The sequence below is a fragment of the Sus scrofa genome, chromosome 14 (assembly GCF_054392235.1).
Source record: "Sus scrofa isolate SSC_HxYL_T2T_F1_AM1 chromosome 14, Sscrofa_HxYL_maternal_Yorkshire_Landrace_v2.0, whole genome shotgun sequence".
Classification (NCBI taxonomy): domain Eukaryota; kingdom Metazoa; phylum Chordata; class Mammalia; order Artiodactyla; family Suidae; genus Sus; species Sus scrofa.
The window spans coordinates 93,676,794-93,699,899 of NC_139396.1; the positions used below are offsets into that span (position 1 = coordinate 93,676,794).

Consider the following 23,106-nt stretch of genomic DNA (forward strand, 5'->3'; position numbering starts at 1 on the left):
AGGGAAGAACTCCTCAGAAGTGGGAGCTTGGAGTCTTACTAATACAGCAATTATTTTAAAAAGAAAAGACAAAAAGAAAAAAAAAAAAAAAAGAAATGGGATGGGTGTCTCACAGTGTCAGTGATACCAAGATACAAAGTTTCAGGCCTGTTCAAAAGTCTCCAGCCAGTAAACTATTAACTGCAGGTCTCCTAACTCCAGTGTTAGGAGAAGTTACCTCAATTTCCCCAAAATGATGTCTATCCCTAGATAAGCCCATTGTGCTTTAAGATCCTAGTCCCTGGAGTTAAAACAACACTTGGGTTCAGCAGTTCTCCTGTGGTGCATCCGGTTAAGCATCTGGTGTTGTCACTGCAGCAGCTTGGGTCAATTATGTGGCCTGGGTTCAATTCTTGGCCAGGGGAACTTCTGCATGCTACAAGTGGAGCAGGAAAAAAAAAAAAAAACCCAAAACAAAAACCCATTTGGGTTTAAATCCTCGCTTCTGCTACTAGAAATGTTAAAATTTCTCTAGAAATCAAATATACCAGCTGTAAAATGGAGATAATAATTATTATTGGGGGGGCATAGTCTTTAGGACATTAGCCTGCTGTGACCCTCTTTTGCCTGGCAAAGCAATAAAGCTATCTTTTTCTCTTTCACCTCCCCCCCAAATATTATTATTTTGGGGGAAGGGGAGGCAGTAGGATGGACTGGGAGTTTAGACATAATAGATGCAAACGATTACATTTAGAATGGATAAGCAATGAGATCCCAATGAATAGCACAGGGAACTATATCCAATCTCTTGGGATAGAACATGATGGAATATAAGAAATGTATGCATATATTTATGACTGGGTCACTTTGCTGTACAGCAGAAATTGACACATTTAAATCAGCTATAATTTTCAAAAAGAATAGAAAAAAATTTTTTTCAAGGTTATAAAGTGTCAGTGAATTGAGCACCTAACTTGAGCAAGCTCTCAATAATTGTGAGCTACTGTTATTACATCATCCTGTTTTATTTTTCTATTTCCTGTAATGAACACACTGTCCTTTCCCCCCCTTTCTCTGAGGGTTATCTTGAGGGCGTAGGCTCAAGAAAGGCAGTTAGGGCACTATGACCTAGTCCCACACTTTTCTTAAACAGGTTTGAGGATGAATGAAAGCCAAGAAATGCAAGTTTCCACAATAAGATAGTAATTGGACTCCTGTCTCCACCCTTCACACTGCAGACCTCAGGGAAGAAAAAATTATTCAAGCTTCTCCACTGCTAATCCTCTAGGTCTCCTTCACCCCACCTCGACGCCCTTTTCAGGGTCTACAGCCCAAAGTCTTTGCACTCTGAAGTTCTACAAGCTAGTTTTGTCAACATTCCCAACCTAGGGGTACTTGTGTACACTTAAACTCATTTCCTCCTCTCCTTTGCATTTGATGTGCGTTCCTATACGTCCGCACTTTAACTTGCGCTGATCTCAGTACTAGGACCGACCTCTAATCTTCTTACAGAAATTCAGCTCGCCTTTTTTTTTTTTTTTTTTTTCCCCTTCAAGAGGAGTCCCTAGGAACCTTGGCGGTATGACAGCACAACCAAAAATTATTTACTAGGTGTCATTTGTACAAGCAATTTTCAAGGATGCAAAGTACTATTTAGAAAACAACTGGAAGTCTCCCGCCGCGAGCGGCTGATGCTCACTGAGATTACAAAGTGGGAGAGATAAAGGCGAGAGGTAACGCCAAGGCGAAAGGAGGAAGCGATTTGCAAGGCAACCCACCTCCCCACTCCACCCCCAAATAAGCCCCACTGTGGGGCGGGTTGGGCGGCTGGGCTGGCAGCGCCAAGGCCGGGGGAAGGAGCTCCAGCCTGAGAACCCAAATAGGGGCCTGGTGGACATTACTGTATCTTCCCAGCCGGAAAACACTACTATTTTTACTGCATAACGCAAACATGGTGGACAAGAAAAGCCCTCCCCGCATTTGGCTGCCGAACCACGTGGCTCCCTTTCCACGCAGGTGACGCGGGGTGAGGGCGGAGCCTTACAGAATTTGCTCTCGCTGGGAAAAAGCGGACTTCTCCAAAACTCGACTCCAGGATTCTTGCAACACAAACAGGAAGGAATACTTTCGCCACTTCACATCTCCCCGCGAAAGCAGAAAGGTGGCTTTGAGAATTTGAAGGTTTTAGGGTAAGCAAGAAAAGCGGAGTTACTGACCCTCCACCTTCCCCCGACCCCAACAACCAGGCCTTCCACCAACGCGCAAGCGCACTTCTTGCCTTCCGCGCCAAGGCGGGACCGACTCTCTTGCCTCGCGAGAGCGGGGCCGGTGGGTCTTCCTCGCTCTCGCTCCACCCCCTCCTTCTCTCTCGCGCTCTCCCATCCCCCCAAGCCAGTCGCTCTGCTGCGCAGCTCCCTCAGCGGTTGCCACCGCCGGAGACGGTTGGAAGAACCGTTGTGGGAGCGCTACACGAGGCAGGCGACTTCTCCTTCTCCACGACCGGGCCCCGCAAGCAGCGGAGTCGGCGCTACTGTCGCTCGACAGGGTATCTGAAGTAAAAGGGGGTAGGTTGGGATGGTGGTTTCGAGAGTGGAGTCGGGAGAAGGACGAAAGAGAAACTGGGAGGGGGTGGGGCGGGGCGAAGTGTGGAGGTCGCCGCTCGGAGGTGGCCAGGCTGCGCCCCCCTGGGCGATCTCTCACTTCGGGGGCGGCCTGCCGGGCGGGGGGGGGACTTACTCAGGGGGGATTTAGTGGACGAAGCCGAGGCCCGAAGTGGGGCTCATCACGCATTTCCCGTCTTTTCCCTGCTGGTTTGGCTTCCGCCATTTTGGGTACGGTGGCGCGGCCACCTGGGCTTCCCGCCCTTCTCCTCTCTTTCTGCTTCTTGCCCCTTAGCTTCCGAAAACTGATTTAGGAGTCCGGGGAGGGGGGCGGTGGTTAGAGCGCCTCGGAAGGGATGTGGGTGGGGAAGGAAGCGAGCTGGGAAAGGCTGGGCACTTGGGTGGGGGGAGGCTCAGGGCCTTCGGGCGCGCTCCGGTTGGAAATGGCGCCGGATGGGCCTGGCCTCCCACCGCGGCCTCCCTTCCTCCGCAGTCTCAGCTGGGCTACCTGGGCTGGCGGGACTGCGAGTGACTTCTGACGCAGATTCCCAAGATGAGAGAGGCTGGAGCTGGGGGAGGAAAGCCAATGGCGACGAAGGCGCTCAACTCCCAAACCCGGGACAAAGGAGGCAGACGGCCTCCTTTGTAATTCCGCCGCCGGGTGGCGAAGGTTTTTAAGCCAAGCTTTGCTGCCGAACGGGAAGGGGGGGAAGGGGCGTACTCTCCCTAGCTCTCTGGTCTCTAGGGCAGCTAGATAAAACGAAAAGCCTCCGGGGAGGAATAAAGGACGCTTAGCCGGCCCTTATATTCCAGGTTTGGAGCTTCGAAAAGAGTACGTACTCATTTTCCAAAGGGTTTTTTCCACTTAAACCGTATTGGGAGACTTTATGGGTAATTGTAAGCAGAAAAGCGGGTGACTTACCGAATAGGAATGTGCAGTGGGGCTTATTTCAAGCAGGTGAACCAAGATACGACTTTCTGAACCTTTGGGCGGGGGCGGGATGGTTTAGCAATGGTTTTGTGTAGTTTGGCGAATACTGTGTTAGAATTTAAGTAGGTGGTTTACTTTTGGGAAACAGTTGTTAAAAAACAACCAGTGATGGCAAAAATGTGTGTATAGGAATTGCGTTATCGGCTTTCACCAATCTCCAAGATTTTTATTTTGTGCAAAGATTGTTTTGGCATTAAGGCTGTGGAAATAAAATACTTCAAAATACAGTTAGGGTTTATTTTCTTTCGGTAGCTAAGCGAATTTTCTATTTGGCTTAGGACTATAGTAACATTTTGGCGAAGAAAATAACCCTACTCAACAGAAAAACAAACTGCAAGCCCAGTCATGTGGTGCTGTGATTTTTTTTTTTTTTTTTTTCGGTCCTTAGAACATTGGAGAACTGGGTCTGTAATTTTCACTGAAAACTGTGCAAAGTAAAAGACAGGCAAGGCATGAGACTTCCAATAATGCATATGAATCTTTACAAGTGTGTTTATTTTTTCATCTTTAAAAATGAAAAAGATCTTCATGATGTTGAAGATGTTCTGTGTTTCTATGCACTTGTAAAGACATATAGCCCAGTTTCTTTTTTTTTTTTTTTTGTCTTTTTGCTATTTCTTTGGGCCGCTCCTGCGGCATATGGAGGTTCCCAGGCTAGGGGTCCAATCGGAGCTGTAGCCACTGGCCTACACCAGAGCCACAGCAACGCGGGATCCGAGCCGCGTCTGCAACCTACACCACAGCTCACGGCAACGCCGGATCGTTAACCCACTGAGCAAGGGCAGGGACCGAACCCGCAACCTCATGGTTCCTAGTCGGATTCGTTAACCACTGCGCCACGACGGGAACTCCTAGCCCAGTTTCTTATAAAGTCTTGTGTGGTGTAACAGCTTCCCTGATTGGATTACCCTAGAAACCTTTTTTCCTGCCCTTCATCTGCATCATGATTTGGAAATGCATCTAAATTGCTTTTTATATTTTAAACAACTGTGTAGTTTTGGTATTCTTACTTTGTTAAACAAGTGATTGAACTGCAGTGGGTGGTAACTTTGTTCTAGAAAAGAAATCCGTTTAGACACCTCACCTCCAAGTAGTAGTGTGTGAGTCTATTTTTATTTAAAATTGAGCAAGCACAATGAAAAGGGAATGATTTCCATTTTATTTAAGCATTTCATCACCACTTCTGACCAAAATTTTGAAGTTGGTTGTTTATTAATGTATCAAACCCTTTATGTTATAAAGGAATTTTATCTCATTTGGCTTCTAAGATGTTTTTTCTTAACAGCTTTGAGATACAGTTCACAGATCGTTAACTTCATCCATTTAAAATCATACAGTAGTGGTCTTCTGTGACTGGTTTCTTTCACTTAGCCTAATGTTTAGGAAATTACATTAAAAATTTCATACAGAACTGACAAACTGTGTATTTCAGCTGCTGGTGTTTTGATTGATGCTAACACTAGAAATTTTTAAAGCAGAATTGCTGTGACACTTGTAAAGAAAGGTTGAGAAGGATTATCCTGAATAATTGGTAAACACTTTTTTTAGGTAGTTTCTGAGACAACTTTATTAAGGTATCAGAACAGATTGGTGTTTTTTGTTTTTTTTTTTTTTTTTTTATGCCTTCAGGTTTTGTCTTGGTTTTGTTTTGTAAATAGAATTCCAGGTTCTAATTTTGAGTTTTGAAGAGTTAGTAGAGTGTGGGTTACTTTGTTGTGTACTCATTCACATGGGATGGAGAGTCATTCTGAAGTAGTTTGTCTTCCAAATCTGCTTAACCTTTCCCCAAATTAAAATTGTGTTAACAGTTTGGTGTGTTCTTTATAGACTGTATTGTTTTTATGCACTTTGGAATAGGCTGATCCAAAAATCAAAGCTAGTATAGTTTGCTTGCTAGTATTTCTTGGAAAGTGCTAAGATTTATAACTATAAGTCAGTTTCCATCTTTTTTGAATTCCTGAAGTGGTACCTTTACATTGAAAAATAAATAAATAAATGTTCTAAGTAACATAAAGCCCCCACATCCTAAGGTCTTTTCACAGCAGATTATTTCTTAGGTTGGTGGGGTTTTGTTTTAAAGGAAATTATAAAGATCGTTAAAATGTCTTTTTCCAAAGCCTACTTTCAATGCTATTCTAGAACTTTTTTTTGCTCTACTAATAAAGTATCTTAGTAAACATTTCCAAAGTCTTTTTCCTTCTTTCTGCTTTAGACAATTCCTAAGAACACTTGAAAACTTAAGATTTTTGTTGACTTTGAAAAAGACTTGTTGTAATAGACCTTATTTCCTTTCATGATTCAGAGCATTTTCCTATCCTTTAAGGTTCAGTTATTTTGTTTGTGGTTTATTTGATTAGTTTTACAGGACCTCTTAAAATCCAGTAAAAGTAGCCACCATCGAATGATTACCATGTTGCAAACCAAATAAATACAAACTGTAAACAATTCTTAACAGTCCTGATGTGGTATAAGTACCGCTGTTACATTTTATAGTTGAGTGCAGAGGTTAAAGTACTTTGGTTTTAAACTAGGTAGCCAGTAAGTAGCAGACTAGGGATTCAAACCCTTCTCTTAAAAGGTTCGTGCCGGTTATTTGTGTACCTAAGAATTAGTTGTAGTAGTGTCAGATAAAAATCTGTTCCTATTTTGAACATCTGTGTTTAGAGTAGGGTTTAGGATTGCTTTTAAAAACAGCAAAATAAGTAGAAAAGGTGATTCATATGCCACGGTATTTCCTTGATAACCACATTCAGTGAATGTTTAGCTTTTTTTAAATGCATTGATTCTAGGGAAAATATTTTACTCTTTGCAGATGCTAGCCCTAGCAGTTGCTCATAATTAGATCCTGTGAAATTAAGTATTAGTGAATACTGTTTATATGAAATAATCCTCAAGCTTAAAAGAATCAAGTGAACAAATTGTTTTGTTTACAGGGGAGGAGGTGGTGAGGGAAAGGTTTGAAATATTCAGGTGAGTAGGATTCCTACAGCTGCATAGTGAAATTTATAAGGTCTGGTAAGTTTCTGCAGCTGAAGGACTTCTGCATTAACCTCTTTAAAATGTTCTGGAATCTTTAAAGAAAGGGTGATTGTCTCTTGGGAAGGAAATCTGGTGGATGGGTTCTTTTTGGAGGGGGAGGAGGGCTTCTCATACCATTTTTAATACTTTTTGAATGTGAATGCATTGCTTTTAAGGAAAAAAAAAGTGTTTCAAAGTAATAGGTAAACTGGTTTTTAATACACTATCTTGAGTAATTTCCAAACAGATGACTTCAAAAAACACTAGTGCTGTTGGAAGGCATTCACTTTTGACTACCCTTTTATCTTGGTTTTAAAACTCAGCCTAATTAACTCAGTAATTTTAAAACTTGCTTTTAGGGAGTGTTTAAATCAGGTTTAGTTAAACATAGATAGGAATTTTTTTTTCTCCCTTCAAAAGCAGTTTGAGGAGTTCCCATCATGGCGCAGCAGAAACAATCAGACTAGGAACCATGAGGTTGCGGGTTCCATCCCTGGCCTAGTTCAGTGGATTAAGGATCCAGTGTTGCTGTGAGCTGTGGTGTAGGTCGCAGACGCGGCTAGGATGTGGTGGCTGTGGTGTAGGCCAGCAGCTATAGCTCCGATTAGACCTTTAGCCTGGGAACCTCCATATGCCATGAGTGCGGCCCTAAAAAGCAAAAAAAAAAAAAAAACCCAAAACAGTTTGATGTGTTCAGAATTATAGTGCATCTGTTAGGTCTAGACTTTGTAATCATTTTTCCAACATCAAGAGCATGCTCATTGTACATTTGACTTAGGCTCTTACTGTGAATGGAGGTGGTACTGTATGCAGCTTTTGAGTAAGTTTTAAAGAATTTGCATAACCATTTCAAGTGATTAGTAAAATCTGAAAAAATGTGAAGGAAGATTATGAGAAATGAGGAAGAGACAGAATTGACATTAAGATGACGAGGTCAAGAAATAGGGGTAGTTTGTAAGTTTTCTTAAAATTAGGCATTGTATAATATTCGGTGCTTAGAAACTCAGTACTTTTGCAGGGAGGGAATAGGTTTCATTGCCTTTTCCCAGTCGTCTTTTGCCTAACCGAATATGGGTATTGTGATGTCACCAGAGTCACTGAACTGAATCTTACATTTCCTGTTATGCACCACAGAGAGGTGTTTCTTCAGTACCTCTGGCAAGAGTATATTTTGATTGACTGCTTTATGTGCTTGTTTATTTTTTATAGCATTTAAATCAAACGGTATTGAGATGGATTGGGTTATGAAACATAATGGTCCAAATGACGCTAGTGATGGGACAGTACGACTTCGTGGACTGCCATTTGGTTGCAGCAAAGAGGAAATAGTTCAGTTCTTTCAAGGTACCTCTAGTATTAGTCAAAGTTTAGTAGCGTTTTAATTTTATATTTCTGTTAACTCAGTTTTTAATTTGTAAAACCCATTTGTTTGGGGGACATTTTGATTTGAGTATATCTTGGATAATGTATTAAGTAATGAAATGTGCTCCAGTTAATATTCAATACAGAATGTGTAGAAAATATGTAAAATTAATAAACTTAATTCAGTAAATTGAATAATTATGTGTGATTAATTGAATCATGAATTAGCATATGGAGCATAGTTAAATTTGATTTCTTTTTTTTTTTTTTTTTTCCGTGTAATATAATATTAGGTGGGCTTTTAGAGTGTGTGTGTAATTTTAAAAGACATTGGTTGAAAAAAAGATTTATGTAATCCAATAATATTTGAAAAAAATCTTCCTTTTATATTATGGGGTGATGGGAAAACTAAGCTTTTTTGTTTTGTTTTGTTTTGTTTAGACTTGTTTTAAATATTTGATTCAGATGGGAATGTTTCAGCCTTTAACACTGTTCCCCTTGATGGGGTTATTTGTCCTTGGGTTAAAGGGTTGGAAATCGTGCCAAATGGGATAACATTGACGATGGACTACCAGGGGAGAAGCACAGGGGAGGCCTTCGTGCAGTTTGCTTCAAAGGAGATAGCAGAAAATGCTCTGGGGAAACACAAGGAAAGAATAGGGCACAGGTGGGGATGGAGAGTTTGGGATGGTGTTAAATTTTTATTTTTGGGGGTTGTGGGTCACTATTGCTTAAATGGGGGGGTAACAATAACATTTTTCTGGGGTAGTTTAAAAGAATTGATAATTATCTAAATTTAACTTGGAAACTACAGATTTGGGTGGGGAATTAATGCTAATAGTTTGTTTATATTAAAATTAGATTGTTTCCATTTTTCTGTAGGATGTTGTTAAATGTTTTTGTATAATCAACTATTTTCTCTAAATACCTATCATGTACTAAAGGAAACAAGCTTAAAATTATATTTTGTGAATTGTTTTCAAATGACTATTTGTCTATGTAAAACTTAAATATTAATTATTTAAGTTTGTAGGTGTAAAAAATGTTAACTTATGGTGTATTTAGGCAGTTTAAATTGGGATATATCTAGATGTAGAAAAACTTACTGCATTTTGCCCAATATTTTATTTACTCTAATACGTTTATGCTGAAACCTGTACCTTAAACCATTTCAAATAGGTATATTGAGATCTTCCGAAGTAGCAGGAGTGAAATCAAAGGATTTTATGACCCACCAAGAAGATTGCTGGGCCAGCGACCGGGACCATATGATAGACCAATAGGAGGAAGAGGGGGTTATTATGGAGCTGGGCGTGGAAGTATGTATGACAGAATGCGACGAGGAGGTGATGGATATGATGGTGGTATGTGTATCTAATGAACAAAGGTTCTGTTGTCATTTTCTTAATGTTCCTGACACTTTGTCAAGAAATATAGAAATGGCAGTAATTTCAGTACCTACTAGGTTTTAAAACCTGTTCATGAAAATATGGTTTCCCATGGCCAGCTATGGGACTTGATTGATGCACATATTTGCACCTAGCTTACTTACACAGAAATTTTTTTTAAAATTGTACACATTTTTTTGTTTGGTATCAGGATGAAAATTAATTTTGATATCCAAATGTATCCTTTTCATATTTTTAATTTCCACCAAGTGTTAACAGCTTTTTTTCATATGTACTAAGTTGGGGGTTGAAAACTTGTTATAAAAGTTAACCAAACTGTTGGCCACAGAATATACTTTTTGTAAACTAAATTCTAAAATTTGTCTCTTGGAAATGTATTCATGTATTTCTCCTTAAATCACCCAGGTTATGGAGGTTTTGATGACTATGGTGGCTATAATAATTATGGCTATGGAAATGATGGCTTTGATGACAGAATGAGAGATGGAAGAGGTAAAATGAATATTAAAGACAGTCATTTTTAGGTGCATTTTAGTATTTACACGCACTTAGTGGTAATATAGGTGATTTGTATACACTTTTGCTTTTTAGGGCTGCACACGAGGCATATGGAAGTTCCCAGGCTAGGGGTTGAATTGGAGCTACAGCTGCCTGTCTACGCCACAGCAACACGGGATCCGAGCCAAGTCTGACCTACACCACACACAGCTCACCGCAATGCCAGATCCTTAACCCACTGAGCAAACCCAGGGATCGAAGCAGCATCTTCATGGATCCTAGTCAGGTTCGTTAACCGCTGAGCCACGAGGGAACTCTTCCATTCATATTTAGAATGACTGTAGGTATTAAGATTTCTTGGGGTTGTCGAAGGAAAGGGTGTAAATAGGAAAAGGTGTGTATGGGGAAGAAATAATCTTTGGGAATTTTATTCTCTAGGTATGGGAGGACATGGCTATGGTGGAGCTGGTGATGCAAGTTCAGGTTTTCATGGTGGTCATTTCGTACATATGAGAGGATTACCTTTTCGTGCAACTGAAAATGACATTGCTAATGTGAGTAACTAGTAATTTATTAGAAGTTTTATACATAATATCTAAATTTTAAGGTCCTCTTAATCTGCTCATTTTTTTTAGTCTTAATGTCAAAAACTCCTGTATTAGGAAAATATGTCATCCAGATTTTTCTGTCCATTGTTTACCCACCTACATAGAATTCTAGCAAGTAAAAGCTACATTTTATTTTATTTTTTGTCTTTTTTGTCATTTCTAGGGCCGCTTCTGCAGCATATGGAGGTTCCCAGGCTAGGGGTCTAATCGGAGATGTAGCCTCCAGCCTACACCAGAGCCACAGCAACGCGGGATCCGAGCCGCTTCTGCAACCTACACCACAGCTCACGGCAACGCCGGATCGTTAACCTACTGAGCAAGGGCAGGGACCGAACCCGCAACCTCATGGTTCCTAGTCAGATTTGTTAACCACTGAGCCATGGTGGGAACTCCAAAAAGCTACATTTTAAAGTCCAGTTAATAATTTTGTGGAAAACTGAGGAGGAGAAAGTGGTGATAACTGGAAGATTTATTTGCCTTGTGTCAAGTTTTGAAAGTGTTGTAAATATGTCACAAGTCAGTTTTAGTGGTTTGGCTTGGCTTTCTAGGCTATGTGGTGTTTAGAAACTGAGGAACTGAAAGTAATGGGGTAGATGCTATTTTTATTGATTAGAAACTAGTTGGTTTCACATTGGTTAGAGCAAATTTCAGCCCATGGACCAAAACCATCATACTCACTCATTACTTACTGAGTAGTTGTGATTGTGACCCAGTGGCCTGAAAAGCTGAGGGTATTCATCTAGATGTTAAATAAAGTTTTATTTATTTATCTATTTATTTATTTTGCTTTTTAGGGCCACGCCCACAGCATATGGAGGTTCCCGGGCCAGGGGTCGAATTGGAGCTATGGCCGCCAGCCTAAACCACAGGCACGGCAATGCCAGATCCTCAACCCACTGAGCGAAGCCAGGGATTGAACCCGCAACCTCATGATTCCTAGTTGGATTGGCCTCTACTGCGCTACGACGGGAACTCCTAAAGAAAATTTTTGCACTAGATCTTACTGAGGACTAGCTGGACTTAAGTTCCAGGTACTTTTTAGGATAGTTTAAATCTGGTTAACTTTGATTAGAACTAAATTATACATTTTGGGAGCTAACCAAATACAGTTTATCAAATCCATTGTTCTGGGTCATAATACTCTCAGTTCCTCTTCATATATGGGTCTCAGGTGCTATTTGTATTACATCTTTCTTGGAAGTGGGAGGGGGGAGTTTATTCTCCCTCTCAGTAGTAAGTAAAATGAGACTTTTTCATCTGTTTAGGGTAAACTTTTCTAGCTTAGAAATATTTTCATCTTTTAGCACCTGGCTTATTTGCATTCGTTTTAATGGGAAAAAAATCAAGGTGTGTGGTAATTAGCTTTCAATAATCTAAAAAGTAAATGTTTTATTTAGTTCTTCTCACCGCTAAATCCAATACGAGTGCATATTGATATTGGAGCAGATGGCAGAGCAACAGGAGAAGCAGATGTAGAGTTTGTGACACATGAAGATGCAGTAGCTGCCATGTCTAAGGATAAGAATAACATGCGTAAGTGATCTAACTTCCTCATTTGTAATTCCTCAAACGTAAGAGGTTCTAGGATCCATAGGTAATGCTTGGCAGTCTGGGATCTAAAACCATGACGCCTCTTAATAATTTCAGACTTTTTAATGCCCCTTTAGGGAGCTTTCCTATTGAAGAGTTAACTCAGACTCCTAGCATTTGACATATAATTAATTAGAGCTTAAGTTATTTAAAGAGGAAAAATAAGTACTTTTTTTTTTTTTTTGCACTTGCCTGTTTCCAAGCTGCTTGCAAATTGAGACTAATTCTTTTTTCTTGTCTTTTTGCCATTTCTTGGGCCGCTCCTGTGGCATATGGAGGTTCCCAGGCTAGAGGTCGAATCGGAGCTGTAGCTGCCAGCCTACGCCAGAGCCACAGCAACGCAGGATCCGAGCCGCATCTGCAACCTACACCACAGCTCACAGCAGCGCCGGATCGTTAACCCACTGAGCAAGGTCAGGGATTGAACCTGCAATCTCATGGTTCCTAGTCAGATTCATTAACCACTGCACCACGACGGGAACTCCTTGAGACTAATTCTTACCTATATGTTGGTCAACTTGGGGGTGTTATTTTTGCATGTCATCACATCCATTTTTAAGCCATTGAATTTTATTTCCACCACTGGTTTCCAAGTCAATCACTTGGTACTTAATAAAAGTAAGTTTCTAAGTATACCAACAGCTTCTAAAATAATGAGTCAGCCTTTTTAGAGATGAGGAACCCTTTCAAAACACTCATTACTTCTTCAAAGTTGAACTATCTGAATGAAATGTAGATTTTAGCCCTGTCTAGCATTCATTTTGTCACTCCACTAGGAATTTGTAAGCATACTTTTTCAGGTTAATATTAGCTAGTCAGCCTTGTCACATTTTTATTGATAAATTTGATCTATCATTCCTTTCTCCTGTTATTCTTTTTTTCCCTAAAGAACATCGATATATTGAACTCTTTTTGAATTCAACTCCTGGAGGCGGTTCCGGAATGGGAGGTTCTGGAATGGGAGGCTATGGCAGAGATGGAATGGGTACGTAAAGTTCTTTAAGCTGAGTTAGACACTTAGCAGCAGTCAGTTGCAAACTTTTTTCTTTTTTCCTTCTTTTAAAGATAATCAGGGAGGCTATGGATCGGTTGGAAGAATGGGAATGGGGAACAATTATAGTGGAGGATATGGTACTCCTGATGGTTTGGGTGGTTATGGTAAGTGTCTTTGGTTATGCTGGTTCAGTTTGTGTTAAGTCGCCGTATGTGGTGCAATTTAAAGTTCATGTGTTATTTTTAACATCATACACATTTATATCCAGCTTAACAGTTCTTAATGTCTTTTTTTTTTCCTAAGGCCGTGGTGGTGGAGGTAGTGGCGGTTACTATGGGCAAGGTGGCATGAGTGGAGGTGGATGGCGTGGCATGTACTAAAGCATAACAACCAACATAAAAGTCCTGGCAACAGCATCTGGTCTACTAGACTTTCTTACAGATTTAATTTCTTTTGTATTTTAAGAACTTTATAATGACTGAAGGAATGTGTTTTCAAAATATTATTTGGTAAAGCAACAGATTGTGATGGGAAAATCTGTTTTCTGTAGGTTTTATTTGTTGCATACTTTGACTTAAAAAATAAATTTTTATATTCAAACCACTGATGTTGATACTTTTTATATACTAGTTACTCCTAAGGATGTGCTGCTTTCATAAGATTTGGGTTGGTGTATTTTACTATTAGCTGTACAAGAAGTAGTATAGTGTAATCTTAGAGGACAGTGGTTCACCTCTGCATAAACTACAAGTCTTAATAAGCAGACATCTGGAATAGAACTTGGAAAATAATTAGTGTAACTCTTTAATTTCTCTTGGACAATACTGTAAATATAAAACCTAAAGATGAGTTTAGGTGGTTTCAGGAGTATAAATTCAGCTAATTCTATATTATTTTTCAATCATCATTTATCAGGCATAGCTCTGAAATGTTGAACATCTAACAGGTTATCTGGATTTCTGAATATTCATAATTTGTTACCTGCAGGTGAGAGTGTTGGAAGTTTAAATTCTAGCCCTAGATTTTAGAATAAATCTCAGCACTTGACTGAAGTACCAAAAAATGTTTCCAAAAATGATAGTTGTAAGTTATCTCAAAATGTCTTAGACTAGGTTCTCAGTGATAAGAGAATTCAGTACAAGTACAAAGGTATATTTACTGTGCAGTGTAACTCTCACAGATGTATTTTCGGTTTCCAGCCCAGTAGTTAAAGTGTATGGGGTTTTTTGGGGGGTTTTTTTTTGTTTTGTTTTGTTTTTTTGTTTTTTTTTTTTTAAATAACTGTATAGATGAATACTTTAAAAAAAATGTAAGACACAAGTCCATGTCTTGAGAGTCTTGCGGTTAGATTCTGCATCTGATATGTTTGGAGTTTAAGAGCCATTGTGTTAAAAATAATATGTAGCAAGGAAAAGGTGCTTTTTACTTTTAATCCCTTTGATCAATATGGCTTTTTTCCAAATTGGCTGATGGATCAAAATGAAACCTGTCAATGTGAACTCAGTTACTGAACTTGTTACTTGTTTTTGCTAGAAATGTTATTAATGTAATAAATATCAATGTGGGAGATAAGAGTATGGCGTCTGTCCTAGAATGCTTCGTGTCGTTACTGATTATAAATCAGATTGGTAGCATTGACTTAATGATTTCTGCTGGTAGAGAGGGCAGCTGTGATGCTGAAACCTATCAGCTGAAGCAATGATTCATCTTACTGCCTGTACTCACTCCCTTAATAACCCGTTTAAATAGTAATACCACTTTTTTTAAAGATGACCTATGTTTTTGCCCAGGATTACCCTGTTAAAATCTTCTAAGCAGTACAAGTATAAAATGTAGTTAAATGAGGTAGCCTTCTTAAAGCCAGATAATTTTCCAAATCTTTTATTTGTAATATAAAATTCACATTTTAAAAGTGGGTAAGAGAATTAGAATCACAATTCCTTGGCACCATGATAACATATAGTAGTAGTCCTAGATAAGGGAATGGTATGTGAAGTTCACTATCAGAAAGTACAAACTGAAAGTTCTGTAACACAAAATCCAGAGTTAGTAAAATGGTTTTTAGATAAAGATTCAAAACAATGGAGTACATACACGATCATAAAAGCATATCCAATCAGTGAGTTTTGAGTGGCAAAGAATTTAAAGGGGGGATGAAAATCATGGTTTACTGAATGAAACCATCCTTGCAATTAAGGAAATCACATTTTACAGTTTGTGTTAAACACAGTAGTAAAAAACAGTATTTGAAATTTTTCTTTTTTGCTTATTCTCCTTTTTAGCAATCATAAAAATGTTAATGCATCCCATCAATTCAGAACAGTTCCAAGAATATAATTCTTTTCTTGAAAACATTCAGCATTAAAGATCACTTAAAAATCTGTCAGTTTCGACTAAAGACCTCAAAAATTGACCAGATTATGGAAAAGATAAATCTTAAAATAACTGGCTTCATACTTTGGCAATTTAGAAAATTAAATTATTAAATAATTTTAAACCTCAAATATGTATTCTGAGGAAAGGATCCTGTAGAATAAGGAACCCTATCTTGGGTAGGTAGGGGGAAGAAGGTGGCCATGATTCATTCACTAATACTCGTAATTTAAGATAACCACTTAATGACATGTTTGAAAGTTCGCAGACTTAAAGTGCATGACTGTAGATATATAACCCCAGTGGTTAATTATACAAGGTTTTGGGGGTTTTTTGGGGTTTTGCTTTTTTAAGGGCCATGCTTGCACCATATGTAAATTCCCAGGCTAGGGGTTCTGTCTGAGCTGCAGCTGCCTGCCTATACATCATAGCCACAGCAACACCAGATCCTTAGCCACTGAGTAAGCAAGGCCAGGGATTGAACCCTCATCCTCATGGATGCTAGTCATGTTCATTACCACTAACCCACAATGGGAGCTCCCAAGGGTAATTGTTTTTACAGATTAAATTCTATAAGCAACAAAATGGGAGTTAGTGTTCATTGACTTTCATGTTTGAAATAGTTCAAGCATGCATTTGATGGCAGGGCTGAGGCTACAATCTTCAATCTTCTAGACCCTGACTTAGTACTCAGTATAGTGAAATTTTTAGTCTACTGCAATAGTAGACTGCTACAATGCAATGCTTCTTAAACATTACTGGAATGGAAATGTAAGTTTTCTTAATTACTCAGGCAAGACTTAATCGCATTTTAGATTCTCCTTTAATGCTTAGAGAAGAATCAGGAGCCTGTAATCCCTGCTATTACATTTTTCCCCCTGGGGGAAGGATTTATTTTGTTTCCACTTTTAAAGGGGGTACAAGTCCTCCCTAAGAAATGCATATGGAATTTTAACTTCCTTTCAAAATAAAATTTAGGAAAAAATAAAAGTTATCAGCAAATAACAGCATTGATTTTAGAGAAAGAAGGCCTTTTTTTTTTTCCTTTTTAGCCATGCCTGTGGCATGTGGAAGTTCCCTGGGCCAGGGACCCTCTAACTGCTGCAGGGACAAACAACAGCCCACTGTGCCACGGCGGGATCTCTGGGAGGTCTTTCTTTCCTAATGTGATGGGGATGGGGGGAGAGGTAAATACAGTTTGGGCTAATGAAAACTGTTGAATTGGAATATTAATACTTATAAAATATGTGTTTTTAATCTTTCTCTGAGAACTGAAGCTTTAAAGTGCATTAAGAAAATTACAGGCACCATCAAGTATCAGTTTGACAATCTAGAGAATAAAACATTTGCAGCCCTATTGTTAAGAAGGCTTTTACAAAATAAGGCAAACGTGTTAGCTATGCTGTCTGGCCTCACAATGGCATTAAGTTACATGATACTACATCAGGAATTGGGCTAAAGTTACTTTAAAGCATGCTGTGTTAAATTCTTCAATGGGGAAGGAAATGTCAAATTATACAATTTATAATTCCCATGAGCTGAAATACATGGAAGGTAAAATTAGTACCAATACTGCCTGAAAGCTGCTTAAGAGGGGTTGTCTGAATATGTTGTATACATGTTCATACATAACATTCATCTTAAATACTTTTCATAAGAATTTAGTTCTGTAGTCTTACGGCAAGTTAGATGAGCATCTCTGAATCAGTAATGCATGACAGGAGTCACAAACCCTTACTGGCTTTGGTGAAGAAGGCAAAGGCAGTTCGTTGTCAGAGCAAGCATTACAGAAAATTTCCCCACAGTTTCTACAATGGTGCTATTAAATGGAAAAAGCGGAGAAAAAAAACTATGAATAAAATTAGAAGCTATGTTTGCACCAAAACATTTGGACTTGCTATCTCCCTTACCTTTCTCTTAGAAAGTGAGAATTCCTTTTCACAGAGTTTACAATGTGTTGCTTCTTTGTCTTTCAACCAAACCAGTCCCTAGTAGGAGAAAAAATGTATTAATGTTCAAATTGGTAACTAAAAGTTAACATGGGAAAACATTTTTAATAAGAGCATTTTATAGAAATATGTAGAGATGAACTGAAAATGAGTCCTTTGAAAGATGCTAAAATAGTTGTAGATTAAACTTAGAATATGCGTTAAAAAAATCTGGGTAAGGGAGAAGAAATATGGACTGAATATAAATAAGTTGGTTTTGATAGTGAAACTGGGTAATGGTTCATTTTACTCTTTGTACAACTGAATGAACACTTCCATGACAATGTTTTTAACAAAAACCTATCATGGATAATAATTCTCTTTCCTTTAAAGAAAGAAGCTTAAAGAATATCTAGTCCAAGATAAAACTGAGCACTGTAAATCAACTATAATGGAAACAAAAATCGTTAAAAAAAAAAAACTTAAGGATTTTTTTTTTTTTTTTTTTGCCATTTCTAGGGCCACTTATGCGGCATATGGCGGTTCCCAGGCTAGGGATCTAATTGGAGCTGTAGCCGCCAGCCTACACCGGAGCTACAGCAACGGGGGATCCGAGCCGCTTCTGCAACCTACACCACAGCTCACAGCAATGTCGGATCCCTAACCCAGTGAGCAAGGGCAGGGATCAAACCCTCAACCTCATGGTTCCTAGCTGGATTTGTTAACCACTGCGCCACAACGGGAACTCCAAGGAAAATTTTTTTAAGTTTCTTTTATGACCATACCTGCGGCACATGGAAGTTCCCAGGCTAGGGGCCCAATCAGAGCTGTGGCTGCCAGCCTACTGTAGCCGTGGCAACACTGGATCCAAGCCACATCTGCGACCCACGCTGCAGCTTGCAGCAGCATTGGATCCTAACCCACTGAGTGAGAACAGGGATTGAACCCACATACTCATGGACACTGTGTTGGCTTCTTAACCTGCTGAGCCACAACAGGAACTCCCAGGATTAATTCTCGCTGTGTGAAAAACTTACGAGTTTGGCATTATATAAACCTTATACACAGTTCACAGAATCAGACAAGAATTTGGAAACCAGATGTTTGAATACACTGACTCACAAATTTAATACTGTGTAAACTTTAGTAGAAAATGTAAGTACTCTTAAACAGGCAGAAGTTAATAACTAAAATGTCTTAATGACTCATTGTTAACCAATCACGCTCTAGGCTAGGACAAGCACTTTTTTCTCTATGAAGATAACTTTTTTTTAGATGATTGCCCATTTTATGAGAAGACCCAGGTGAAAGAAGAGTCCTCTGCTTCTGATTAATCTCAGCACATGTTCCTTTTGGAAACAGCCCAGACTAAGATACACTGCCGCTGTTTCCAAAGAACCAAATATAACAGTGCAATCTGAGAGGTGGAGCAAGTGACACATGTACCTCTAAGGCATATTCTCCAAGCAAAAGAGCCCACAGATACATTCTCAAAAGGCTGTTTTTTTGTTTTTTTTTTTAAATACCCTTCTGACAGCAGAATTCTGAAGAAAGATGAAAAGGGGGCTAAGTATTAACAGATCAAGATCATAAGGTTAATTTCAGATATTTTTATTTCAGTCTTAGTAACTACCACTGGTTATCCAACATAGCAGAAGTAAGACAAATGGTGTTGTGTTACTGCTCTTAAGGCAGACTAACGCTCCTTAGAACAAAGGATTATAAGTGAAGGCTTTAAGAAAAAAATAGAACTAGACAGCTCATATCAGGTAAACCAGCAGAGTCGGATGGTTTGAATTGTGGAATTATTCTTAAAGCAAGATGGGGCCTTAAATGTAATTCAACTTGAACACCATATGAAGGGAAAGTGACTTGCCAAATGTCCCTAAGCCACCTAGTGGAAGCAACTTTGCTTCCTGCCTAGCTATTATTTGGAAGGGATGGAGAGCCTGATATGAAGCAGTTTTCCAAGGAGCATCATTCAAGTTCAAGGTTCAGAAATAAATTTTTGAGGAATTTCCCGGTGACCTAGCAGTTGAGGATGCAGTGTTATCACTGCTGTATGGCTCCGGTTCGATCCCTGGCCCAGGAACTTTTGTACGTTGTGGATGCAGCCGAAAAAAAAAAAAAAAAAAAAAAAAAAACCCAAAACAAAGATTAAATCTCTCAAGAAATAGCCTTTTGACATCAGAGTTGAGCTTCCTAGTTTATTTCTGGACTTAATTTTAATTTGACTGAACTTTCCCTGCCCCTCTCCCAGGGAGAAAAGCTGTGCACCATAAGGTAAACCTTAATGTGTCAGCTGGAAGGGACCTCAGAGATGAGTACCTACAGCTCTCATTTTACAGATAAGAACACTTGAGATTCAGAGATCTGAAGTTGCTTCCTCAATAAGACAGCTGTTTCCAAGCAGAGGCAAAACTAGAAGGGAACAAGCTATTGCTCTGCAAACTGCCAAGTTCCAGAATGCCAGACACTGCTTAATTCCCCCGAACAAGATATTAGAGGATCCTTCTCTAAATTAATTCAACTGCCCCAGAGAGAAGTCTTGTAGATACTAACGTTTGGAGAGGATGCCCAACAGTCTAGAAGTTAAAAGACTTCTCTATAGCTGAGGCCTACCAATCTGTAACAACCACCTCCATCCATCTAACCAATACACAGGGCTTCTATGATTTTTTGTGCCTTTTATTGAAATTGGGAGTATCCAACATTTGAGGAGTGAAATGGGCATGAGGTATTGCGGCCAAAGAAACAAGAATGGAATTCAGAAATAGAATGGCAGTATCAAAAGAAAACTAAGGAAGCTATAATGAATATTCTCAAGCTATAGTGAATACTCTCAGAAATAAATTCATAGGATGCTACTTTTAAAAGGGAAAATGAGCAAATAAGCCTGCTGAATATTAAAAATATTGTGTCAAATGTCTCATAGAAGGTGGTACCTGAATCCAACCAACCGAGCTTTTAGATTTAATATCCAGTTTATGGGCTTATATAAGGAGATAGAAGAACAAATTTAAGACTACTTACTATGAGCAAGCAGTCAGATAAAATCCACAATGTGAGTAACTGTAGGACAGTTGTCCCAGATCTATCAAGTGGGCAAATAGCGAGGACCAAAAAAAAAAAAAAGGTCACATATAAATCCATTTTCCTACACACAAAAACAGGGAAATCTGGATACTATTTTGTTAAAGCTAGATATAAATGATAAAACTACTTAAGAAAGAAACAATGATTAACAAAAAATAGAGGACTGTTACTATGAGGAGGAGGAAGCAATCAGGGAGCACACGTGTTCTACTATGAGCTAAAACAGCAGGCCAGTATTATCTGTACTGTTGTACCGTATGTGTCCTCTTTTCCATATATGATATATTCAACAGTGAAAAAATATTTACAGAGTTTAGGAGTATGCTCTATGGAGCAGCAGGTTAAGGATCCAGCATGCCACAGCCCTGGCATAGGTCGCAGCTACAGTTTGGATTCAATCCCTGGCCCAGGAACGTCCATGTGCCACAGGTGCAGCCAATAAATAAATAATTTTTTTACAGAGTTTAAAAAATGACAGTTGGGGAAGTTCCCAAGGTGACTCAGCAGTAACGAACCCGACTAGTATCCATGAGGATGTGGATTCAGTCCCTGGCTTTGCTCAGTGGGTTAAAGATCTGGCATTGCTGTGAGCGGCAGTATAGGTCGCAGACATGTCTTGGACCTGGCATTGCTGTCGCTGTGGCAACTGTAGCTCCGATTTGACCCCTAGCCTGGGAGATTCCATATGCTGCAGGTGTGGCCCTAACATGCAAAAAACAAAAAACAAAAAAAACACAGTTGGACAGATAGCCCCACCTCTTTCCTTAAAAAAGTGTGAAGGCAGAATAAAGACAGAGATGTACAAATTCATAAAATCTTTACTTTCATTCATCATTTTCTAGGCTACTCATTGCCCAAAACAAGGGAGTGAACCAAGAAAGAAGCTGGGTTCCCATAACAAAAGCACTAAAATATGCAAAGGGTAAAGGGAATTTTAAGAATGAATGGCAGCAAAGGGAACTGTCAAGACAAGAGTGACCGGACCAGACTGGAGCACTAAAACAGATAACGGCAGGAAAGATGACTCTAAGTGGAAAAGAACTAATAACCAATTACCCAATTCACTTTATCACAGGAAAAACTTTTTTTAAATGATTTTTTTTCCATTATTATAGCTGGTTTACAGTGTTCTGTCAATTTTCTACTGTACAGCAAAGTGACCCAGTCACACGTACATATATATACATTCTTTTTATCACATTATCCTCCATGACGCTCCATCATAAGTGACTAGATATACAGCAGGATCTCTTTGCTTACCTATTCCAAAGGCAATAGTTTGCATCTATGAACCCCAAATTCCCAATGCATCACACTCCCTCCCCCTCCCCCTTGGCAACCACAAGTCTGTTCAAGTCCATGAGTTTCTTTTCTGTGGAAAGGTTCATTTGTGCTGTATATTAGATTCCAGATATAAGTGATATCATATGGTATTCGTCTTTCTCTTTCTGACTTACTTCACTTAGCATGAGAGTCTCTAGTTCCATCCACATAAAAACTTTTGTCTAGAAATATTTTACAGAAGTGTTTGAAGGTCTAAGAAAACTCAGATGCTCAGCAAACTTAAAAGGGCCGCAGGAAGGGTGGGAATATTAACTTCAAAGGAAATAAAAACTAGTTCAAGAAAGAAAATGTAATTGCAACATACTACCTGGCCTAGAAAGGAATAACATTTAAATAATAATAATAGTTTAAAATTTTCACAAAAACAAGTGGGAGGACAGTGAAGAGAAGATAGACCAGCGTGATGGTGAAAAAACTCCTCATCTACCTTGTTAACCAGGCAATAGACAGGTCTTAAGAGTAAACAGTATATACTGAAAAGTACATAAGAAATAGAGCAGTAAATGCCAGAAGAAACAACTAAAAGAACGTAGCTCCCTTCTGGTAGCAGGAGATGGGGTGGATAAAGGACAAAGAGTGAAAAACAAGAGACTGCTTCCTTTTTTTTAAGTCTTCCTAGCACTATCTGACTTTTTAAAAAATTACTTTCATGTAACACTTTGATAAACAAAATGGGTGGCTTGTGTGGTAGAAATTCCACTTGTCTTTGAAGTACTGTATTTTCTCCTGTGCTGTAATGAAATTCTTGCATCCAGATACATCCAGAACCATATACTAACAAACTGTACCAAATCACTTTTACATTTACTAACCTACTCAATATTCAAATCATCCCTATGCAGCAACGCAAGCCCATTTCAAAAGAGGTGAGACTCCATGGGGATATGTGACTTGATGCAGGTCAAAAACTAATAAGCAATAATAGACTGACCCAGGAATTTAAGGATAATCAAATTCAAAGGTAATTTCACTCTATCATGCCACCTTTTGTAGGTAAGGGGACAAAATCATTTCCAAGGTCATTTCCAACATGAGGAATATTAATAAAGTGATTCTAGACAGCTGGATTTCCCATCATACAAGCTCCTCATTCAGGAGTTCCTGCTGTGGCTCAGCAGTAACAAACCCAACTAGTATCCATAAGGATTTAGGTTCAATCCCTGGCCTTGCTCAGTGGGTTAAGGATCCAGCATTGCTGTGAGCTGTGGTGTAGGTCCCAGATGTGGCTCAGATCCTGCATTGCTGTAGCTGTGGTATAGGCTGGCAGCTGTAGCTCTGATTCGACCCCTAGCTGGGGAACTTCCATATGCCACAAG

At 39.2% G+C, this 23,106-nt stretch overlaps 3 protein-coding genes across 67 annotated transcripts in view; 1 reads left to right on the plus strand and 2 right to left on the minus strand.

The window, feature by feature from the left end:
* The window catches only part of PBLD (phenazine biosynthesis like protein domain containing), a 43,699-nt gene extending 41,444 nt beyond the window's left edge, over nucleotides 1-2,255 (minus strand). For 2 of the 4 annotated variants that reach the window (XM_084997157.1, XM_084997156.1), the window contains exon 1: nucleotides 2,196-2,255. The gene's annotated coding sequence lies outside the window, so the exon portion shown is untranslated. Of the gene's footprint in view, nucleotides 1-2,023 lie in introns of all 4 variants that reach the window. The other 2 variants (XM_021073529.2, XM_003483485.5) reach the window with 1 other exon arrangement.
* On the plus strand, nucleotides 2,008-14,621 carry HNRNPH3 (heterogeneous nuclear ribonucleoprotein H3). 13 transcript variants are annotated; one of them, XM_021071942.2, is made up of 10 exons: nucleotides 2,008-2,168; nucleotides 7,798-7,932; nucleotides 8,479-8,617; nucleotides 9,130-9,314; nucleotides 9,765-9,851; nucleotides 10,296-10,411; nucleotides 11,863-11,998; nucleotides 12,945-13,040; nucleotides 13,121-13,213; nucleotides 13,353-14,621. In XM_021071942.2, the coding sequence occupies exons 2-10, from the start codon at nucleotides 7,821-7,823 to the stop codon at nucleotides 13,427-13,429; spliced, it is 1,041 nt and encodes a 346-aa protein (XP_020927601.1). In that variant the 5' UTR covers nucleotides 2,008-2,168; nucleotides 7,798-7,820; the 3' UTR covers nucleotides 13,430-14,621. The 13 variants fall into 13 exon arrangements, with proteins under 13 accessions (XP_020927601.1, XP_084849013.1, XP_084849016.1 ...); XM_084992887.1 differs by having other exon boundaries at nucleotides 9,130-9,269; XM_021071945.2 differs by lacking the exon at nucleotides 2,008-2,168 and adding an exon at nucleotides 2,343-2,543 and having other exon boundaries at nucleotides 9,130-9,269.
* Nucleotides 14,622-14,914: 293 nt separating this feature from the next.
* The window catches only part of RUFY2 (RUN and FYVE domain containing 2), a 48,910-nt gene continuing 40,718 nt past the window's right edge, over nucleotides 14,915-23,106 (minus strand). For all 50 annotated transcript variants that reach the window (XR_014828042.1, XR_014828039.1, XR_014828027.1 and 47 more), the window contains 2 exons: nucleotides 17,333-17,410; nucleotides 14,915-17,241 (listed from right to left, as the gene is read on the minus strand). Coding sequence is in view for 22 of the 50 variants with exons in the window: in XM_084997129.1 (XP_084853255.1) it covers nucleotides 17,098-17,241; nucleotides 17,333-17,410 (222 nt within the window). In the remaining 28 variants the exon portion in view is untranslated. The remainder of the gene's footprint in view (nucleotides 17,242-17,332; nucleotides 17,411-23,106) is intronic.

What these genes read in the sequence shown, in the direction of transcription:
- HNRNPH3 (XM_021071942.2), top strand. Translation starts at nt 7,821, where the DNA reads ATGGATTGGGTTATGAAACATAATGGTCCAAATGACGCTAGTGATGGG. An exon ending in AATAGTTCAGTTCTTTCAAG is followed by an intron (nt 7,933 to 8,478) that starts GTACCTCTAGTA and finishes CTTGGGTTAAAG; the next exon opens with GGTTGGAAATCGTGCCAAAT. An exon ending in TGATGGTTTGGGTGGTTATG is followed by an intron (nt 13,214 to 13,352) that starts GTAAGTGTCTTT and finishes TTTTTTCCTAAG; the next exon opens with GCCGTGGTGGTGGAGGTAGT.